The sequence below is a fragment of the Lagenorhynchus albirostris genome, chromosome 2, assembly GCF_949774975.1.
Source record: "Lagenorhynchus albirostris chromosome 2, mLagAlb1.1, whole genome shotgun sequence".
In the NCBI taxonomy this organism is placed as follows: Eukaryota; Metazoa; Chordata; class Mammalia; order Artiodactyla; family Delphinidae; genus Lagenorhynchus; species Lagenorhynchus albirostris.
The window spans coordinates 4,472,936-4,494,575 of record NC_083096.1 but is presented as its reverse complement, the minus strand read 5'-3'; the positions used below and the strand labels follow the sequence as shown (position 1 = coordinate 4,494,575).

At 48.6% G+C, this 21,640-nt stretch overlaps 1 protein-coding gene across 4 annotated transcripts; it reads left to right on the top strand.

Moving 5' to 3' along the window:
- Positions 1–934: 934 nt before the first annotated feature.
- Positions 935–20,576, top strand: LHX9 (LIM homeobox 9). Of its 4 annotated transcripts, none has more exons than XM_060142013.1 (6): positions 935–962; positions 6,085–6,203; positions 8,118–8,320; positions 9,499–9,854; positions 15,747–15,949; positions 17,230–17,487. In XM_060142013.1, exons 1-6 carry the CDS (start codon positions 935–937, stop codon positions 17,485–17,487), a joined length of 1,167 nt encoding a protein of 388 aa, XP_059997996.1. The 4 variants fall into 4 exon arrangements, with proteins under 4 accessions (XP_059997996.1, XP_059997998.1, XP_059997995.1 ...); XM_060142014.1 differs by lacking the exon at positions 935–962 and adding an exon at positions 12,644–12,649 and having other exon boundaries at positions 6,043–6,203; XM_060142015.1 differs by lacking the exons at positions 935–962; positions 17,230–17,487 and adding an exon at positions 20,146–20,576 and having other exon boundaries at positions 6,030–6,203.
- Positions 20,577–21,640: the final 1,064 nt, after the last annotated feature.

Genomic DNA, 21,640 nt, shown 5'->3' with positions numbered 1-21,640 from the left:
GCTTAGCCCAGCTCCCTGCAGGAGCTACCGCCCGCTCACCGTCTATGCAGGCACCAGCTGGCAGCAGCATCTTTGAGGTAGCAGCACCTGGAAGGCCAGGGCCGGATGGAGACCTGGGAGCCCAGGGCGCGCCGCGGGACTCCAGCCCTCCCGCTGCGCCCAAGGCTCATGATGCTCTCGGCTTTATGAGGTTCCCAAACGGCCGAGTCCTCCATTAACACCTTCCCTGATTACTGAGAGGCTGGAAGGGCTGAACGCGGCCTCGGAGCTTGTCTCCCTGCACTGGTCCGCGTCTGTGTCCTCTGCCCACCCCTTTCTCCTCCTCTTCCCGGTCTGGAAGCATAAATAGAAAATAAAAGACAGGTGGAGGGAGCTGCGGGTCAGAGGTGAGGGATTCGGGTCAATTCCGACGGCGGGGGAGAGAGACAGGGAGAGAGAGGGAGAGAGGGAGAGAAGGAGAGAGAGAGAGAGAGAGAGAGAGAGAGAGAGAGAGAGAGAGAGGGAACCATCCACCCACCCAGCCACCGGTTGACTTTTTTATTTGGATTAACAGAGGACCCCTTGGCGAGATCTGGGGACTGGCTCGCACCTCTGGCCGCCGCCTCCCGCCCTCCCTCGCCGAGGACCGGGTTCTTGGGCGGGAACGTCTGGACCTCAAGGTAAGATCCCGATGGGGGTTGTCTGTCCGGAGCAGTTTTCCGCCCTCGGCGTGAGCCCGACCGCCCGGCTCCCGGGAGCGCCCCGGGCACCTACCGGAGGCTGCCCGGCTTCCCTCGAGGCCTCTCGGTGCCCGAGGCCGCGGCGGGAGGAGCAGATGGGACGCGCCCCCCGGGGGTGGGAGGCGCTCGGAGCCCCGGGCCGCACCTCGGAGCTGATGCGCTCGTTTCTCCGCGGTGCAGCCACCATCGCTGAGTGACCCACACCAGCTCTCAGAATGCTGAACGGCACCACTCTAGAGGCAGGTGAGTTACACGCCAGGCTCTTTCTCTTGCCCTTTCTCTTAGGCCGGAGCATATATTGTGCGGGTGTGTGAGTGTGTGAGTGTGTGTGTGCACGCGCGTGTGCACGCCTTCACCGGGTGGGAAGAAGAGGGGTTTGTGTTTGTCTTAGAAATTAAACCGCGAACCGTAGGCTCTAAGATACATGGTCTCGTTCCGAGTCTCCTGACAGCATTCCTGAAATCCGCGTTCCCCTCCTCTTTCCTTTCTCTCGAAGGTCTGAGTTACTCAGGGCGGAGGCGCTGGGGGCGGAGGTCACGGTGCCACTAAGCCGCGAGGTGTCCGGGCGCGAGGGATGCGCTCCGGGTCCTTCGCGGAGCTGCTGGGGGCGTCTCCTCACTGGAAGGGATGGGGCGGGGACGGGGGCAGGAAGACGTCGCTTCTCACCCATTAGGGCTTAACTGGAAACTGGTTCACCCCCTCTGTTGGCTCAACCTGACCCGCGCGTAGCCGTTTCTGCGGGCGATCTCCGCGGACGCGGGGGTGGCGAGGGGCGGGGGGAGGCTCCCTTTATTCCTGCGGCTGCTGCGGGCCCGCCGCGCGGCAAACCCCAGGTAAAAGACCTTCAGATTTCAGAAGCGCGGTCTCCGCCACCGGCCGGCCGTCCCTTGCAGAAGAACCCAGGGGCGTTGGAGGCAGAGGTTTGAAGGGAGCGCGCAGCGGGCCGGAGGCCTCGCGGGGCTAGGGGGATGCGTGGACACAGGGCGCACCCGAGGGCAGGGCCCGGCGCGCCGGCCGCGCGGAACGGGCTCCCGGCTGAGGTGCGCAGCGGCCCGCCCGCGGGGCTCCCTCTCCTCGCGCTGGAGCTCGCGCACCCCGGCGCCGCTCAGCTCGTTCCCATCCCGGCTGGGGGGAGGCCGCCCTCCTAGTAGGACTGAATCCGAGGGGCGCCCTGGCGGCGGCGCCAGTCTGGATCGGCCACCCTCGGTGTACACAGAGTTTCCCTGCGCCCACGGACGGAGTGGGGCCGGCTTGCCTCCGGGCTATGCTCTGGCCTCCCGCCCAGCGCAGACCCCGAGGCATCCAGGGCTGGTTGCGCGGCTCCAAGCCCCAGGACGGCGCCGACTCTCCGGGACCCTGGGATGCTCAGGACGGCGCCCAAAGACGGACACCGCTCCAAGAGCTGCACCTTTCAGACCAAGGAGGCGCCTCAACTAGCTTAATTGGGTCAGGCGGAAAGGCGACCTCTGCCCTTTTAAGGGCAAACTCGGGGCACAGGATCTTGGCCTCCAAAATTCAGGTCTGAAGAGACCTTGAGTCGCTTATTCTCTCAGTCGAGGCAGGGTTTCCCCTTGGGACCCTAAAGCCTCCGTTGCCGCTTGATCAAGCCGCGCGTTCCCTTTGCTTCCCTCTCCACCCCTCTGGGGAGGGAGTGGGAACCCGGGACCAGGCTGCCGCCCTAGCGGAGATTCCGAGGCCCTGACCCTCAATCCCGACTCCTCTGCCCCCGATCCTAGCCGCCCGCTTTCCTCAAAGCGGCCGCTGTAAGCGGCTGGGTGGCTGGTGGAGCAGAAAGGCAAGAGCGGACGAAGTGGGCTCCGTCGTGACGGAGGGCAGTCCCTGGCTAGGGTTCTGCCGCCCTGCTCCAAATAGAGCTTTGAGTTTAGAGGGGAGAGTCGAGATGCCCCTCCGGGCCGCGGGGGTAGGGGTCCCTGCACCTGTCCCATTGAGGGATGCGGGGACTCAGCCCCAGGAACTGGTGGGTGCGGAGCACTTGAGGGTCATTCGGCGGGCCCCGGGCCCCAGCAGCTCTTCTGGAGACAGGAAAGAAGGCAGAGCCACCAAGACGCTCTCCTTAAAGTGCTTTGAGAGTGGTGGGCTGGGGGACACTCTTAGGCCATCTCCCCGAAGCTGCAAGACAAAAAGGTTAGGACGTCCCAGGGCACGCGCCCAATTCTTGGAGAAAATATCCTCTGCTCCCATGGGCTTCCTTTTTCAGGAACTGTGAGAGGAGACAGGGCTGGAACGACGGGGAGGGATTTCCGATCTCCCCAGAACTAAGGAGGACTTCCCGAACTCCAGCAGCCCCCCTGCCCCACCCCTAGCTCTCTGCAATCTTCCTGCACTGGCTGAGAAGGAAGAATCCTAGCAGTTCTCATCTTTATGGGAAGTAGCAAATCCCACCCGGCACAGGAACTTGCAACCCGAGTTTTATAAGAAAAAGCAGGGATAGCTGGGCTCCAACCTGGAAGCTGATGGCAGGAGGTCCTCTGCCCTCCTGCCTGTACCCGATTCACAATGAACAAATCTGTGTACAGCGGCTGACGGAAGGACCGAAGGATTGGTGGGCTCACAGGACTTCTGTGCCTGGCTTCCCTGGAGACTTCACAAAGTTCTGGCTTTTTCTTGGAGTTGTTTGTTAAGCTCTCACTTAATGAAGTCTCCGAAGTTTCAGCCCTTGCAAGGAGGCAGTGGTGTTCTTGGGTTCTTTGTTGTTTTTGCTGAGCAGGACCGAAATCCAACAATAGCCAAACCCACTTCTGAACATCCACATGGGGGGGGGGGGCGGCGGCAGGGGGAGTTAGCCTAGAAACTAGACAAAGCGGGTCCCTGGATTGAGGTCCCATATTTACTTTTTCCTTGGAGCCTCCTTGGGTTAATTGACTGATGTTCTTCTCAAAGACCCCTCCTCTTCCTACCCCCCCTCCCCAGTCCCAGTCACCGCCTTGTGGGAAGGCAGTCTGCCCCTTTGTGAGAGGACCTGCTGTCTCTGAAAGGGCTGCTGCCCCCAGCCTCAGCGTTTGTGCACGTGGGTTTGAAAAGCTCATTGATTTCCATCCAAAGGGGCTAATTACATTACTTACAGTAAATAGCAGCCCTGCTGTCCAGTAGGGCTGCCAAAGTGAGGGGAGGTCTCCAGCTTAGTTCACTTGATTGGCTTCATTTCTGTGTGAAATTGTGTTTTATGAGCTGTATTCTGGCACCCGGAGGACCGTAACAGCGTCCAGTCTGCAAATAACATTATTTTTGACCCAGAGAAAAGAGTAAGGGGGAAGCAGTGGAGTCTTGGGTTTCGTGGTACAGGTGACTCCAGCAGCTTCAGAAGGTGATGCTTTGGGGCAGGAAGTCAGGATCTGCACCATTCTTCTCTTCCTTCCTTTCCTTTCGACTCCCTCTCTCATTTCCTTCCTCCCCCATGCTCTTCCTTTCTCCCTCCCTCCCTCCCTCCCTTCCTTCTTTCCTTCCCTCCTCCCTCCCTCTCTTCTTCCCTCTCTCCCTCTATCTTTCTAGATTTGGCCACCGTTCCATGTCGGGCTCCTCCCGAGGGAAGCGAGTGCGCCACCAGGGGACTCCTCCAGGTGTCCGGGACGTGCCGGGGAGAAACGGGCGGTCCCGGGAAAGCCGACGGGACGCGGTGGGAAACAGGCGGCCAGAGGGAGGACGGCGCAGAGCAGAGCGCAGCCGGGGCTTCCTCCTCTCGGCTCAGAGCTGGGTCGGTTCCTGCCGCCCCCGCTCTCCGCTTCGGGCCCCTAGGGGGCTTCTGGTGGTTTGAATGAATCGACAATATCAGAGTATTGTGGACACTTTTTAATAGGGCCGAGGAGGGGCCGCCGCTCACGGCAACAGAGGGAGACAGAACAATCCTGCCTCTTGTGAGGCGCGGGGCTGCCATTCTGCTTGTCGGCTCTCACCTTCCCCTCCTCCACGGCGAGAAGCCCCCTTCACATCCTCCTAAATGTGTGGCGCGTCTAGATTACAAGCCCCCAGTCCAGCCGGGGCAGTGGGACGCGCGCCCGGTCCCGGGGGGCGGCGCCAAGTTCGCGCGAGTCCCCGAGTTGCTGCCCACATTGACAAGTTTCATACGGGACACGGGACTCGCCATCGGTTTCCCTCCAAACCTGAACTGGGTGAGAGACTACATCCCCCTGTGGTCACGGTTCAGTTGCACATCACGTCTCCAAGCCCACGGCCTTTCCCCTACACTGATTTGTCAAAGAAGAATCTTTTTGCCAGAAGTAAACTCCAGATACATAGGCTCTTCTAGCTCCTTTTCGCTTTGGGGGTTCCTTCAGTGCCTGCTGGGGTCGGGAGCCCTTGGGCAGGTGAAGCAACTTACTTTTAAAAAGTGAATTGAGGAAGAGGGGATGGGGAGGACAGGAATGTCTGTTCAATATTTACTTATTTGGGGTTCCCATAAGCTGGGGACCAGAAAGTCCACAAGGAGGAAACCTAAAGGTGGGAGCTGACATTCTGCATATCTTGATCCGGGGTCTGATCTTGAACTTGGACCAAACAGGCCGGCTCTCTGCCTTCTGCGCCAGGTCGGGGACAATAAGGGCTCCTTTTTCCCTTTAAAACGTGATTGCTGGGAACTCTTGGAAGGGTGTGTGTGTGTGTGTGTGTGTGTGTGTGTGTGTGTGTGTTGGGGGGAAGTAAATGCCCCCTCCTACTGCCTCCCCCCTACCCCCCCCATGTTTGTCCCCACTTGCCCATCACCAGGGGGTTGAGAGGAGTATGACAGGTCTTTGTTGTCTGAATAAAAATCCGTGGCGGCTCCGGGGAGAGAACTCCTCCTACTAAATTATCAAAAATGGGCTGGCTTTAGTCTCTTAACAAATTGGACACAGCTCCGGCGGCAGGAGCAGTCCCCAACCCAACCTACAGGCACTGGGAACTTGCAAGCAGCCAGGGACCGCTGAAAATAGCACTTCTTTTTCTTTCTTTGTGTGCAAAACTATTTTCTTTCTTCACCAGATTTTGTTTTCCTCCCCCCGCTGCAGTTGTTTCCCATTAGTAACTCGATCTCTCAGAGCAGTAAGATTCTCTAGCCTTCGCCTCCTTTCCCCTCCGCCCGTGTTTGTTTGTTTTCCGCACATCTCCTTCAGGGAGCCGCTGGGGCTTTTTCTCCCCCCTTCTTCTTTTTTCCTTTCCGAGCAGACCAATTTCCACTCCGTCTGCCTCTTTCTTTCTTCTTCCCTCTCGCCCCCTCGCCCTCTGTCCCCGAGCGTCTCCACAGCCCCCCATCGCGCCGCCTCTGCGGTCCCTGCTTCTCCTTCCCTCGGATGAGCTGAGAGCCACGGGAGTGTGTATATGGAAATAGTGGGGTGCCGAGCAGAAGACAACTCGTGTCCTTTCCGCCCCCCAGCCATGCTCTTCCACGGGATCTCCGGAGGCCACATCCAAGGCATCATGGAGGAGATGGAGCGCAGATCCAAGACCGAGGCCCGCCTGGCCAAAGGCGCCCAGCTCAACGGCCGCGACGCGGTAAGGAAGGGCCGGCGCCGGCGGGAGCCGGGCGCCCGTGCGCGCGCGGGGCAGCCGAGCCGAGCCTCCCCGGCGGCCGATCGAGGATGGCGGCTCGTGGGGGCGTCCGCTCCAGGTTGGCGGGTGGCTTATCTCTGGTCCGCCTGGCTACAGGGTAAGAAAGGGCTCTTTTCCGATTTGAATTGTCTACGCTCCTGACACCCCGAGCTCGCTCCCCTCTGCCGCAGCTGGTCCCGGGAAAGCAGGGAGAACTGGGCGCGAGAGGATGGGGACGTCCTCTCCTCCGGACCTCAGATTCCCGGGCCCCTCCCCGGCGAGGATCGGCGGCCGGAGGGCGAGCTGGTGCGGGCCACGGGCTGCCGGCGCGCGGCCGAGCGTCCGGGCCGAGCTGAAGCCTGGTGACTCTAGTCCCTGGGTCTGGTGACCGGACATTTGGCGCGGACTAGAATGCGACTGGGCTCCCTCCAGCTCTCCGGATGCTCGGAACGTGGAACCTTCAAACCCCGCGAGTTTCGGGGTCTCTGGCAGCTCATCTGGGCCCTTTGAGTGAGACAGGACTGCGCTCAGCTCTCGGGCCGGGCGGGTATGGTGTGCAGGGGACTCTAATAGAAAATCCGGAGGAGTGGGGCACCTAGCCCAAGAGCCAGAACTTTCCAACCCTTAAACGCTGTGATCGACCACCTCTGTCGATTACATACGTAGGATAAAAGTCATGCCAGCTTAATAAAGAAAACCAATGAGTAATCTATGTGCTCGCCTTTCCCACTTACGAGCCGGAGGAGGGAAACTACGAAAGTCTCCGGAAATGATTTCAGCCGAACATAGCTGTGTAGATCCTCAGGCATCACACCGGGAATTGTGGCTCAAACTAAGTCGGTAGACTGCCCTGGGCGGGTCAGCGGTATTTTGGGTCCACCAAGTAGCCGCGTTGGTGGATGTTTCTACATTTGCAAAATGAATTCAATGCAGGCCGTTGTCTGAATAAAGGGCGAAACTTTACTTTTCCAGGCCCGCCAGAATTTCGTGGGGGAAGTCCAACCCATTTCTGCTAGTCCTGAGGGAAATGTACAGCGGTTAACTTCTATTTTTCCCCCTTTTGTGGCTACCCTGTTTAAAAACAAAAAGCAGTAATCCAAACCCGAATTTCACAGCGGGGCTGCGCTTGTTAAGGCGAGGTGTCCCCATCCTTGCTGTGTCGTGGGGACGCAGGCGGGAAGCTTAATTTGGGCATTAAAAAGATTTTCAGGACAAAGATCTCCTGGGTATGTTGATGCCAGGGAAAGAGGGCCCGTACAGAGGGGATAACGGACCCTCCCCGGGAACAGGCACGGTACACCCTTACTAGGGGAAGGACCAATAACCCTTAAGATTGGAGAACAGCAAGATCTGTCAAATACATCCCTATCAAAACAATGTCGACCAAATTATGAGCACCAGTATAAAAACCTCTCCCTTCCTTTTAATTTCAACGTTGCTTATAAGGATTTAGAGAAATAGCAATGTAATAGTATTTGTTGAAAAAATAGTATGTGCTTGTTCAGATCGCCTTTCCATTCTCCAATAACAATTTCCGTTGTTTTATTTCGTGCGCACCGGAACCCACAATTTTTAACTTTTAATTATTCGAGTTTGGAAACATCCACCAAACTATAGTCCGTGCGCTCCTAGCCCTTTCGAAACAGGCTCTAGGTGGCCGGCGCGTGTTTTTAGGTTAAGTCCGGGAAGGACGCGGACGCCGCGTTCAGGCGGACGCAGTAGAAAGCGTGCGAGTCGCAGAGGGAAAAACTGCAAATGTTTCTGCGCAGGGGCCCCTGACCTTGCGGCGCTCGCCGAGGCCGAGGGCTGGCGCCGCGAAGGGTACCCGCGTGGGGCGGCCCCGCGCGCCCTCCTGACGCCGCGCGCGCTTCCTTGCAGGGGATGCCTCCGTTGAGCCCTGAGAAGCCCGCCCTGTGCGCCGGCTGCGGGGGCAAGATAGCCGACAGGTACTACCTGCTGGCCGTGGACAAGCAGTGGCACCTGAGGTGCCTGAAATGCTGTGAATGTAAGCTGGCCCTCGAGTCCGAGCTCACCTGCTTCGCCAAGGACGGTAGCATTTACTGCAAGGAGGACTACTACAGGTATTCCCACCCCTATCCCTTATGCCCTGGCACACCTGGAGGGGTCACCTACCCGAGCCCCGGAGTCCCCTCCCTGTCCCCAGCCTTTGGTCCCTTGGGGGTACTCTTACCAGTCCCCAGACCAGAGAAGCCCACCGCGTGCGCCTTCAAGCTGCAGCATCCCCATCCCCGCCAGACGCGCGGGGAGGATGCGCGCGGACGGGGGCACCCAAGGTCCAGAGCTTGATCAGCGACTATCCCGCTCAGGGGGCGCTTGGCAGCTCGGCCGAGGGGATTGGGCAAATCTCGGAAGGGTAAATGAACGTTTCTCGGTCCACCGAGACGAAAGCGGTTTTTTTTTTTTTTTTTTTCCGTTTACTACGAACTAAGCAAGGCCCGTGCCTTGGAACTCAACTGGTGGCCGGGGCAGCAGCAACTGGTGGCAGGTTTTCGCGGGGGGGGGGGCGGGGGGAACTCACGTAAAGGACCGTGAAAAGGAGTGATCGCTGTCGCCGAAACCCAGGCCTCTCAGTTCCGAGATGCCGTTCCCGCTGGTTGGAACCTGCCCGCCAGCCTCGAGAGACGCCGGAGAGTCAAGTCGCCGGCAGCTTGTTTATTGATTCTTCCCAGGTCTGCTTTTGGACTGGGGACGCGAGTGTTGTGCAGGGACTCGACTCCGCTCTCGGCTGAGGCGAGAAAAGTGGTTAAAAAAGAATTAGCTTCCCTCTGCAAAACTGTCCTTTTTCTTCCAGGGCCGTGTCTGAATGCTTTCAGGCACGCTCACGCTTCCATAAATAGTAACACCCTTCGTTTGTATGTTTTGTAATCGAGGAAACGTTTTCACTTGACATCGCAATGTAATATTCTTAACATAGTGTTGTGAGTTAGCCAGTTTAGCCAGTTAGCAGGGTTTGTTTTTGGTTTTGTTTTTGCTTTTTAAAATTTTCACTTTACAGAGAAGAAAACGGAGGATCAGTTACCCGATTCTTCTGAGTTTAATGCAAGGGTTCTTTGTCTTGTTCACCAGAGCAGGTCAATGAGCAAATAAAATTAATGTCCAAGTGGGCGTGGGTCCTCCGCTCCCGGACCCCTCCCAGGTCTCAGTCTTGGGCCACTGCTGACCATGCCCCAGGTGTCACAGTGGGAGGTGGCCCTGCCTTTGCCTCCACCAGCGCCCTGACTCGACTGTTTCCTTCCAGAAGGTTCTCTGTGCAGAGATGTGCCCGCTGCCACCTTGGCATCTCCGCCTCCGAGATGGTCATGCGCGCCCGAGACTCCGTCTACCACCTGAGCTGTTTCACCTGCTCCACCTGCAACAAGACCCTGACCACGGGCGATCATTTTGGCATGAAGGACAGCCTGGTGTACTGTCGTGCCCACTTCGAGACCCTCTTGCAAGGGGAGTATCCACCTCAGCTGAGCTACACCGAGCTGGCGGCCAAGAGCGGCGGCTTGGCCCTGCCTTACTTCAACGGCGCTGGCACCGTGCAGAAGGGGCGGCCCCGGAAGCGGAAGAGCCCCGCGCTGGGGGTGGACATCGTCAGTTACAACTCAGGTGGGCGCCCAGCCCCTCCCCAGTGCCCCTGTAGCCCTAACCTCCTCTGCTCAGAGGAGAATTCTATCCAGCTCCTTCCCGTCCAAGACCTGGCTGCAAGACGCTGCTTTCCTTAGCACGGCCCTTTTCTCACTACAGCTCCCTCTCACTCAGAAAGAAGGGAGAGGTGGAGAGAGGGAAAGAGGGAGAGAAGAGGGGGAGGGAGAGGGAGAACAGGTGAGAGAGACCTTTCTGTAGTTTGGGGCAGAAAACACATTCATAAGGCTGCAATGACTTCCCCCAAACAGGCCAGGCCAAATCCTTGTTGCCCATTAGTTAATGAGCCCATTAGTTTCTGGCTCCCAGTTGGAGCAAAACAGCCCCAGGGCAATTCCTGAGTGGAGGCCAAATTATAGATCCTGGAGGAGGTTTCCCTAAATACTAAAAAAGAAAAAAAGAAAAAAAAAAAGAAGTCTTTAGAGCCCAACCCCAGCCTGTCTAGAAAGGGCAGAGGCTGTGGTCACCAGCCCAGAGTTAATCAGGGAAACAGTTGGCAAGAGTGTTGAAAAACCAAATCCCTGATCTTGGTGAAAAGCAGCTGTAGGGGCGGGAGTCACTCTCCACAGCTGAGCTGGCCTGCTCCTTCCCTGGGTCAGGGGACCCATCCAGCCAGCTCCTTCCCTGTGGGATAAACCATCCAGACACCCAGACCGCCCTGAAGACTGGAAGAACCTCCAGGTCAGGCCCTCTGAGGAGGCTTAGTGGTGTCACAGGCTGCTCTTCTGTCCTCCTCCAGCTTTCTCTCTTAGTTCAAAACAAAATGCAGGCAACAGGCCAGAGAGCAGGCTTTCCTCCTTGCTTTGGGAGGCGCACACGTTATCATTCATCAATCTCTCTCACTCACCGGTTTCTCATTGTTGGTAGCCCGCCCTCACCTGCCATCCCCCAGGTGAGGATGGTGACAGGCCCTGAGGACCACAGTCTAACTCCAAGAGGGATGGAAGCTCTTCCGGTGAGTCCCAGCCACTGGAAAAGAGGTTCCAGAAAGCCCTAGGATAACTTTGGGGCAACCTAAGGGTTGGTTTAGCTGCTCTGACGCCCTGTCCCCTGGCCTGGCCCCAGATGGAAACCTCAGCAGGCAGGAGACTCAGGCCAGGGGAGTCCATTCTATTGGGAAGGACCTTGGGGACCTCATAGTGGCAACCCCTGTCTGTTACCATGAGCACCCAGATACCAGCCAAAGGGTGGGCGCCCAGAGCACGGATCTTGCCTGTTTTTCTCTTCCAGTTCCCACGTGCCTGGTGTGGTGTGTGAGCCACTGTGGCTCAATGGTAAAGGGACACTGTCCCGTCAGATAAGTGACTTGCCCAGGGTCACACAGCCAGTGTGTGCTAGAGGAATCTGGAGTCCTGCTCGGGCCCACAGCTTTCAGGGTCCCCGCAGGCTGAGTGGGCTCTGCCCAGCTCTCTCCTCGGCTTCCTCCTGGTTCTAGGGAGGTTTTCACAGAAAAGGCGCAGCGGGTGGTGTCCGGAGGAGCGGGGACCCAGCGTGACTGTACTGGTCCCAGGGGGTTCAAGCCCGGGTCACTGGGCAGAGGCGGAGGGCCGGCTGCCGGCTGAGACCCTGACCGGCTGGGTTGGTGTCGCACAGCGGGCGCACCCCTGGGTTTTGCCAACCCCCCGCCGGAGGTCGGGCTGCGCACTGCCCTTGCTGTGCCCGAGGCTGGGCCTCTGGTTTGGGGCCACGGTGCCCAGCGCGCTTACTTGGGCTCCTTTGATGCGTGGTCCCCGGGGCAGGCTGGGCAGGGCACTAATTGTTCTCTGTTAATAGAAGATGACATCGGAATCTCCAGCCACAGACCAAGGCCCTAATGCCCTAATTAGAGTGAGAGAGATTGACACAGAGAGAGAGAGAGAGAGAGAGAGAGAGAAACTAGCTAGGCTTTTGGAGGCAGGGAAGCCCTCAGCCCAGAGAAGGTCCAGAAGTGTGGGGAGATTTCTAGCCAAAGGTGGCAAAAGCCTGGGCTTTCGCTTGTTTATTTAACCTAATTCGCTACGTTTGATTTCGCCTTGATCTTACTTTACGTGAGAAAGATCCACAGAGCTTTAGGGTCAAGAAAATGGTGCTTCTCCGAGGAGACCTAGAGAGTACACATTTATTTCTCAGAAAGAACGAAAATCTCTTTCCACTTAGGCCTTCAGTTTGCAAATTAGCGCTGCTACAAGGTTATGGAGAAAGTTGGTGCTCTCCTTCATCAAGGAGGGAAAAGTAAGGGAGGGGCCTCCCTGACCCCAGGAAGTTTGTAGATCACACCGCTGCAGAGCCGGGGCCTCTTAATTAACATCCGCCTCCTCCCTTCCGGACTTTTCCCAGATAGGAGCAAATAGCATAGAGTTAAGATCAGGTGAAAATGATCTAGAGAAATTGGGTTAAAGATGCCTGACCAGAAATCAATCTGCCATTAAAAAAAAGTTTATGAATCCAATGTCAGTTTGTTATTATAAGACTAGCCAAAGAAACACTTCAGTGCATTAAAAACACGTTAAAGGGCAGACAGTAAAATGGACCCGCGGTTTTAGCTCATTATTTTAGCTTTCTTTGGAGCCATCTCTGCTTAAGTGTAAATCTCAGAAAAGACTAATGTTGATACTAAACACATCTAATTTATACACTGATATATTTTCAAACACATGTACACAGAATATGTTTATGATTCAGACTTCCAGAGATGGGAAGCTTGGCAAAGATCAGCGAGTGCTCGACATAAGGCAAACGCCTTTTCATGAGACTCTTCCTGATGTAGTTTGTAGCTCTTTGTACAGATATCAGGCAGATATTTTAGAAAGAGACCTGGAAAGTTTATCTGGGGTGCTGGATTGAAATGCAGCCCTCCAGGGTGAGAAGAGGATTTAGTCTGGGGCAGGTAGCTCTTGTTTGGGTAATTTAACATTAATTGAGAGACTAAATTTTTGCCACTTCGCCGAGTCTCCCTCCTTAGGGTCTTTATTGGCTTCCAAACTTCAAAAGCTGCTTGCAGTCGTTAAATTTGCCTGGCACTGACCCCTAGTGGTCTCCCAGGGATCAGTTTTCAGAAGGTTACACACCTGCAGAATAGAAACCTACTTCAGGATAGGGGACCATTCCATAATTGACCGGAGAATAAAATATTTAGATCTTCTAATTAACTTTATAGTGCCAGATGTGTACTTACAGGTGTATGTTTAAGACAGTCTTAAGAGATTTATCATATCTTCTCATAATTCGGGGGGAAGAAAACCCCTGTAGCTTTAAAAGTAGACCCTGGGGAAACGCAATCACTTGCAAGTTTATGTGAGGCATTCATAGTAAACACACGTAATTTAGGCCAATGCACTGCGTTACTCTGTAGATGACATAGATTGCTCTATTAGTTCACATAATATAACTGATCACACAGTTTATCTGTTTATATTAATAACAGTTTAATAAAGAGCTAACAATCTTTTTGCACAGTGAATTGTATTCTATGTGAAAACAAGTCCCATAATTGTGTTTAATACACTATAATTCTCTGCTGAGTTCTTAATCAGCAATAATGGATATAGAATGCATATTCAGAGAAGCAATTTTATCAAACCTGTCTATAATGTTTTTCATAAACTTCATTTTAAAGACTAATGAGTATATAGTTAGGATAGGAATCAAACCCATTTCTAAGAAATAATAACTTGGGTGGGGGTGGATGGTTAAGGGCATTACTTACGTACCAAGTTAAGTCTTCTACCTCAAGTGTAATATTCCATTTAATGTGCTATTCAGGAAGGGTTACACATCACTCACCTATGACAGAATTGAAATCTTACTTGAAGAAGCCTCCAATGACTAAGGTGTGCCTCTTTGACTGTTTTGGTGTGGCTTCATTTATAATCTGGTTGTGAAATATAGCTCAGTTTACTGGAGATAAGTATAGTTTTATAGTCGGTCATGAGATGCTGTTTCATCCATCTGAGGATACAAAAGTGCAATTCTGTAGAATATTTGAACTTGACATCTCTCCCCGGGGATGCAATAGGATAAAATGTAAAGCATATTCTCTCTCTTATTTCTGGGTACAAGTTACCCTTTCTGGTGGAGTTTAAGGAGCCTCTGTTCAACATTTGGCCGTATATATCTAACTTGCATTCCATTTCAAGTTGATTTGACTTTGCATTTATAGTCACTCGTGATTTTACGGACGAACAAAGATTCAAAATCTTGATCGAATGCTCGTTGAGCTCCTGGCCCTGTGCATGACTTAGAGGACCCGATGGTGAACATGATAGAGCCTTTCTCTCCATGAACTCAATTGCTCTTTTGCCAAGTGTGCCCTCTTTATGGATTTCATGGAAATATGAACAAAGGAGACATTAGTCCATGCCTAGTCTTGTTACATTAGGGAGAATTTCTTAAGTGGATTTTGTGATGCAGCTGACTCTTGTTGATGACTATAAAACTACTGGGTTTCTGTATATATACTGTATATATACTGATATACAATTGTACTGATATACAATTTAAAAGTAATTGTAACCAGAGAATAGCAGGCAAATACTATTTTCTCAAGCAGAATGAAAGAGGTAATAGTAAGAGATGTCTCACTTCTTTCAAGATTCAGGTTTCTCCCCCCCATCTCCCCCAGGGAAACGACCAGGTTGACTTTAGATATTCTATTATAATGCACTAACATGCACGATGATCCGTGTGAATATATATGAGATAAACATCTGAAGTAAGGTTTAAAGGGGAAAAAAAACCCAACCCTGCCATGCCCTTTAAGTTGCGAAGTTGGCTGAATCAGTAAATATTTAGCAAAATGTTTTCATTTTGTAATCATATTTCTTATGCAGAGCCACTAGGTTATTGGAAATGACCTCTTAAATGCACATCTTTACATCCTGGGGATAAGGACTTTGAGGCATGTTTCAAAGGCTGGGTTGTTTTGCCCTCAGTGTTGAGGGAGCTGTGCAAGGGGTGTTGTGATGCCGCCCTCCTTCTGCCCTGCCAGCCAGGGACACAGCTCAACCCGCCCCCGTACCACATGCCAGAGCAGACGGGGCCACGATCCTAGAGGGACGTCAGAGCCTCTGAACTGGGAGCTGTGGGGTACGCTGCAGGCATGAACCGAGGGAAGAAAAGTCTGCGCTCCTTCTCTTTCAGAAATATTTACTAAAATAACTCCAAGGGAAAACTATTTTCATCCCGGTTAGCCCTACGCTAAGCAGTTATAGCTAAAAGCCCTCAAGAATAATATTCCTACGGTTACATAAGAATCCTGCAAATTTGTATTTTCTAACTTCTCTCCCTTGTCCAGCCACTTTTTAACTTTTTCTGGAAACGTTCTAGGATTAGCAGAAAAGGCTAAAAATTGGAACACAGATTCTTCCTTCGTTGGGGGGCTCTCCCAGACCTTCAGATGTGAGAGAGCTGAAATTACTCGCTCGCGTATCTTTCACGCCTTCAGAGAATACACCTCATCTCACAAATACAGACAAAACGTGGAGTCTCTAAAAACTGTGTGTGGAGCGGTGGTGTGCTGATACACATAAATATAGTAGAAAAGGGTTTTTTTCTTTTCCCTCTTGGAGAATATTTCTCTCCCTCCCACACTTAGAGCTTATTCATCTTTTCAAGGTTTTCTAGCAACCATTAAGCCGAAGAGGGGATTTATCTAATCTTTTTCTTCTACCTAAACTTCGGGTGTGTCCACATGAACAGACTAGTTTGGAGGTCGTGGGCAATTAACCTCTTTCTTTTGTCTGGCTCCCACTCCTAATTGGGTCGACAGCTTTTTCCACCGTTGTTGTCGTGTCGTGACATTATCATGCCACCTGCCATCTTCTCAGCTAACGCAGGACTTTCCACTGAGCCCCTGTTTGTCCACTGTGACTGCAACAGGTTGTAACGAGAATGAGGCCGACCATCTGGACCGAGATCAGCAGCCTTACCCGCCCTCGCAGAAGACCAAGCGCATGCGCACCTCCTTCAAGCATCACCAGCTCCGGACCATGAAATCCTACTTTGCCATCAACCACAACCCGGACGCCAAGGACCTCAAGCAGCTTGCTCAGAAAACAGGCCTGACCAAAAGAGTTTTGCAGGTAAGAAACCTCCATCGTTGGCTGTGTATACATCTTCCCCTTGCAGTAAAAATAGTTCTCTTCCCTGTTTGGAGTGATACGGCTATTTCCTGTACTGCTTCTCATTAGTCTACCTTAGTTAGCTCCCTAGAGGGTACTGAGAGGTACCCTGTCAGGTAACTCCCTCAGTTACTCTAGGTAACTCCCTAGAGAGTGTACTGAGATTTTGCAGGGGCTTTCCGGAGACTGCCCAAAGAGAGACGCAGGGTCTTCTAAGATGCAGCCACATTCTCCCTGCAGATGGACAGACGGGTGCACCAAAGCCAGTTCAGCTTGCCTAGCTGCTCTGCAAACGCGGGTGACGTTATCCGCGCAAGCTGTGGCTTTGGAGACAACGTTCACATTAGGGTCAGTGCACAGACTTGGCGGGGGGACCTGCTGGCGCTGTCTTACTTCAGCACACTCTTGGCAGCCTCACTACCTGTTGTGAGCTTCCAAATTCAAGACGACCCTTTTTGTCAACTCCTGAAAAGCCACAAGTATGGTTAGTGTCTCGGCAACCACTTGGAGAAAGTATTTTCCCATTTTAACCAACCATATTTCACAACTAAATACCGGGAGTGAGATCTGCTGTCCAACTGCTTTCCTAAACTCATCATGGTAAGAATATGTAACTAGAGACATGATAGTGGGTTGCTGTGGGTCACCTGTGATGCTCTTACACTTTTCAGTGACAAATAGCAGGCATTTAAAATTCCACCCGCCAGTTTCCGGTTGCTTGGAGTCTGTGGCCCTCGGGGTTTTTCCTATGCAAGTAATACTTGCCATGTGTCAGACTCAAGAATAGGCTGAAATCTGTTTCAATGATGTTCATTTCATGCGAGTGATTCTTACTTTGTGAACCATTCCCTGACCTCGCCTGCCCTCATTCTCAAAAAGACGGTAGTTGAGGAATCAGGGTGTGTTTCCCCCTCTTCACCTCTGTGCCTTCATTTCCCCACGGTATCTCCACTTAAGCATCCGTAGCCCCCAAGCGGCATTGTTAATGCTGGGGCGGGGGCACACGTGCTGCTCAGAGGGTGTCCGTAGTCATACTGGAATTACTCTGTTTTAAAAGAAAGCAAAAAAAAAAAAAAAAAAAAAGGCCCTGCTTTCCCAAGAAAAATAAACAATTATATTTAAAAGAGAAAGATATCCCCCCAAAAAAAAGAAGAAGAAGAAAAAAAGGAAAGAGAGAGAGAGAAAAAAAAGAAGTATAAAAATAAACATCGGTAAAGAAATCCATTGGGATTGGTTTGCAGGTTTGGTTCCAAAACGCACGAGCCAAATTCAGAAGGAACCTTTTGCGGCAGGAGAATGGGGGTGTTGATAAAGCTGATGGCACGTCGCTTCCGGCCCCGCCCTCAGCAGACAGCGGCGCGCTCAGTCCACCCGGCACTGCGACCACTTTAACAGACCTGACCAATCCCACTATCACTGTAGTGACAGCCGTGACCTCTAACATGGACAGCCGCGAATCCGGAAGCCCCTCGCAAACTACCTTAACGAACCTTTTCTAACATTGGTGTTTTTTTTTTTTTTTAATTCTTCCTCTTCTTTTTATTATTATTCTAATGATTATTTTATTATTTACAAGACTTTTTTTTTTTTTTCCCTAACCCACAAGATACTTGGGAAATAAAAACAACAGCTTGGTGTGTAGCCTCTGCAGCCACTTGGCAAATGAGTTTACAGTATTGTCTCCTTTACAAAGTGTATTTTTTTTTGTCTACAAAGTGTATTTGGATTTAAAAAAAATTAATTAGCTCTTTCAGTCGGTAAGGGGAGTTTGGGAATCATTCTAATAAGTGCCTCTTAAAATTGTATGTTACTTATTTCCAGAATCTCGAAGAAAAAAAAAGAGTGGTATTATGATGGGCAAATAATCATATTCCCGGTTATATAATTAGGTTAATAAAGAATCAGATAATTATTAAAATTATTTTTTTAATCTTGCAATTGTACGTGTACTTATGGAATTTTGAAAATTTCATATTGTCTTTTTTAAAATGGAAAAAACATGTTTTGATTATTCCTTTTTTTTTTTTTTTACAATTGAGGAATATGGTTAAACAAGAGCATTAAGGATAGCAAATCTAAATATTAAGGATTAATTAGGTGGGAAATCTAACCAGGAATGTGACTCTTTTTTTCTATTAGGGTGTACATCCCAACAAAACTTTCTTATTAGTTAGTTATTGCTTTTCAACATTTGAAAAATACTTAAACCTCCTGTGTATCCATAAAAATTCCAAACAGAATTTGAAATTCTATACTTTTAACCTCCTCAAGCTAAAAATGATAGTTATAAAACCATTCTTTCTAAATTATTTTTTTCCCAGGGAAAATGGAAATAAGCAAAATATAATTTTTTAAGAAGTTAAAAAAATCAGTATAATTTAATCAATAGCTCTTAATTGGCTTCAGCTGTACCATGATATTGTATCTGGCATTCTATACAAATAATGTTTAAAAAAAAACAACTTAGTAACATGCTAGCAATGAGAATTCTTTGGTTTTGTTTTGCTTCATTTTACTTTGACACAGGTTGATGTATTTGTCAGAAAAAAAAATTTCTGACAGTAGAGATTTGAGGTTCTTAGTTTTAAAGTAGATAAACTCAGAAGCCTTGTGGATGCTGATCTGAATATATTTCCTAGTTTACAGTAGCATTTTTTTTCTTTTAATTTAAGCTAAAATCTTAATGGTCTGGGCAGTGGTGAATGTTCATCTATATGCTTCTGTTGTAGTTAAATACCAATTAGATTGTGGATTTCCTAAAAAAAATAAAAATAAAAAAGAAGTCAAGATATATGTCTTGCTTTAGTGGATTGTTAAGAATAACTTTGCACATGTTCTCCACTTTTTGGACCCCTTAAATCTCCTCTGGTGGTCGAAGTGGCTATTTAATAGATTTTAAAGGTGTCCTTCTGGCTGTATAAATGTGTGGTTACATATTGACAGTTCACTGCCCACATTAAAGTGCATTATTGTAACTTTTGCTCAGGGTCTTTAGAAAATTAGCACAGAAAGTAGCTTATTTTTTAAAAAAAGATGATGGAAGATAACACTGTAACAGAAGAAGGTGTGATTGCCATTATATATTTAGCAAGTGTGGTTATCATCTTATATGGAGCTTAAATCTTGACTTTTCATATTTCTATTACATTTTGGGCATTTACCACTAACCAGACCAAACAACCTTGGTAAGGCTGAGATCTTATTAATACACTTTTACAGGTAAAATATTGATACTTATAAATTTTGTTCTTTGACAGAACAATATATGGTACTATAGATCTACTTTATTAAGTAGACTAATTATAACTCAGTTCTCCTATGTGCCTTATGAGATAACTTGGAAGTAAGTTTGTGAAAAATCAGGATATATGTGTTGTTTGTTAAATTAACTGTTTTAAGCCCTTTTGACACCTCACTAGTTTTGTACTGTTTTACCTCTTATTTCTGAAACTCTTTTTATGGTGTATCCTGTTAGAGGGGACAAACATGTCATAGAAAGCAGTTGTGCACTCTTCCCAATATAGTTGATAAATTCAATAATCTTATATATTGAGCTTCGTGTTTATAGTACAGTAAGTGGTCTAGCAAAATTGTCCATGTTTCTTTGTTTATTGATAAATGCATTGTATAGAAACTATTTCCCCTAAATATTTATGGACCAAACAATTGTGATATATCCTATTAAATTTGTGTGAATAAACGATTTTGAATCTAAGGAGTTTTATTTCCCATTAGTTTTACTTAAGGCTTAACTGTACTAGTGTGTTTTCGATTGTCTATTTGTAAAAGCTATTAAAACGGTAATATGAAAAATTTTAGATATGCAAACATACAAATAGCTTTTAGATTTCCAAACTTCTGATTCATTTTAAATTACCATTGCATATGTAGTGTAATTCAACTTAGAATTACCTTTAAATATATTTTCCTACAATAAAAGTAATGCCCCACTGATTTGACTCAGCCTGATTTTTAGAATTAAAAAAAAGATAATTAGCAGATAAAGTAATTGCATGAAAAGAAACCTTAAATATGATTAAGTTTAATGTTAGGTCTATTGAGCACAAATGGATATTTGTAAATCTAAATAGAAATTGCAGACCCCTAAAAGCCAAGTTGCTCTGTAGTTAATAAATTGTCACTATGATTTTTTTCAGGGAGAACAAATCTTGGGGCATTACAGCCAAACATCCCGACGTTTGAAAATTCCCTAAAGTATTAAAAGAAGGGGAAAAGTTTGATCGGAAATCCACTGCAGTGAAGACAAAGACAATATTAGGTTATGATAATCATACATTTAAAAATCTATTGAGCCAAAAAAAGAGAGACAGAGAGAGAGAGAGAGAGAGAGAGAGAGAGAGAGAAAGAAAGAGAGAGACCGGGAGACTTAAATGTCATTTACTGAATGTTAACAAAACTTCTGTTCTTTATGATGTCTAACACAAATGGAGGCTTAAAATTATATGGTTTTAAACAAAATTAGATAAATCGTGTATAAATCAGAGCAACCAGGCAGTAATATGCCCACCCCATATTTGAAGAAAATTATTGAATAAAAAATTCCCACACATTTGTCAAGCACAGTAGTTGTAAAATAAAATCCAAAAAACATTCATTTCACCTGCTTGCTAATGTGTATTAGTCCTCTCTGTTAATGGCATTTTCCAATTGTAAATTCAAAGAAAAGCTATCACTCATTTAAGAGTATAGGAATCAAAATCCAGTGATTTTAGTATTATTGTTTATTACTTCCTTTTTAAACAGAAATCTCTGCATGCACTTTTACATCTGTCACTTCTAGTGTACATCTCTGTATGATGACTTATCTTTGCTGTTTCTTGTATGATAAATAGCTTTCATTAATAAACATTTTATTTGATGGAAACATAGTTAACTTTATGTTAAACACACACTTTTGAAATTAATTTGGAACACTGTCTTAAAAGGCAGCACAATACATTTCCAACTTGTTATACTTAGGAAAAAGCCCAAATGATATAATGAGGTTAAATTCTGGTAATCTAGGATAAAATTATTTACTTGGTTTTTGACGTCTCATGACTTTTTATTAGTTGTATTCACTTGACACATGGACTAAAAATATTTTTTAAAAGAACAAAGAGAACCCAAATTACAACAAAAATAAACCTCAATATACTGTCATGTAAAATTTCAGCAACTTTTTTAGATAATTAGGGTAAAATTTATAGATCCTCTGTAAGTTTACATGTTTGCTATGCAATGAGCAAATTTATTGAAAGTATACAAATATATTCTGAACTATGACAAGATCCAATCTTTGCATAGTTCAAACTACATATGATATCACAAACAAAAGAGCAAGTGGAAAGAAAAACAAATGTTTAGGAATGAGGTTTTTTAATTGTTAAAGGGATATTTGCAGACAGAATTTTTTAACTGTTCATATTTAGCTGTATATCCAAAGCATATGTTAAACAAATTAACATATAACTTTCCAGAAAAGTTTTCATTATGATGAAATTTTTATTATATACAAATGAACCCTATGTAAATGATATAGCTTTTATGAATGATAGTGTAAATATTTCACTTACATGTATTCTCAGAATTTTGAATGTTTTCTTAAATGCTTTCGCTTCCTGAATACTAAAAAAGAAAAAAAAATTTAAA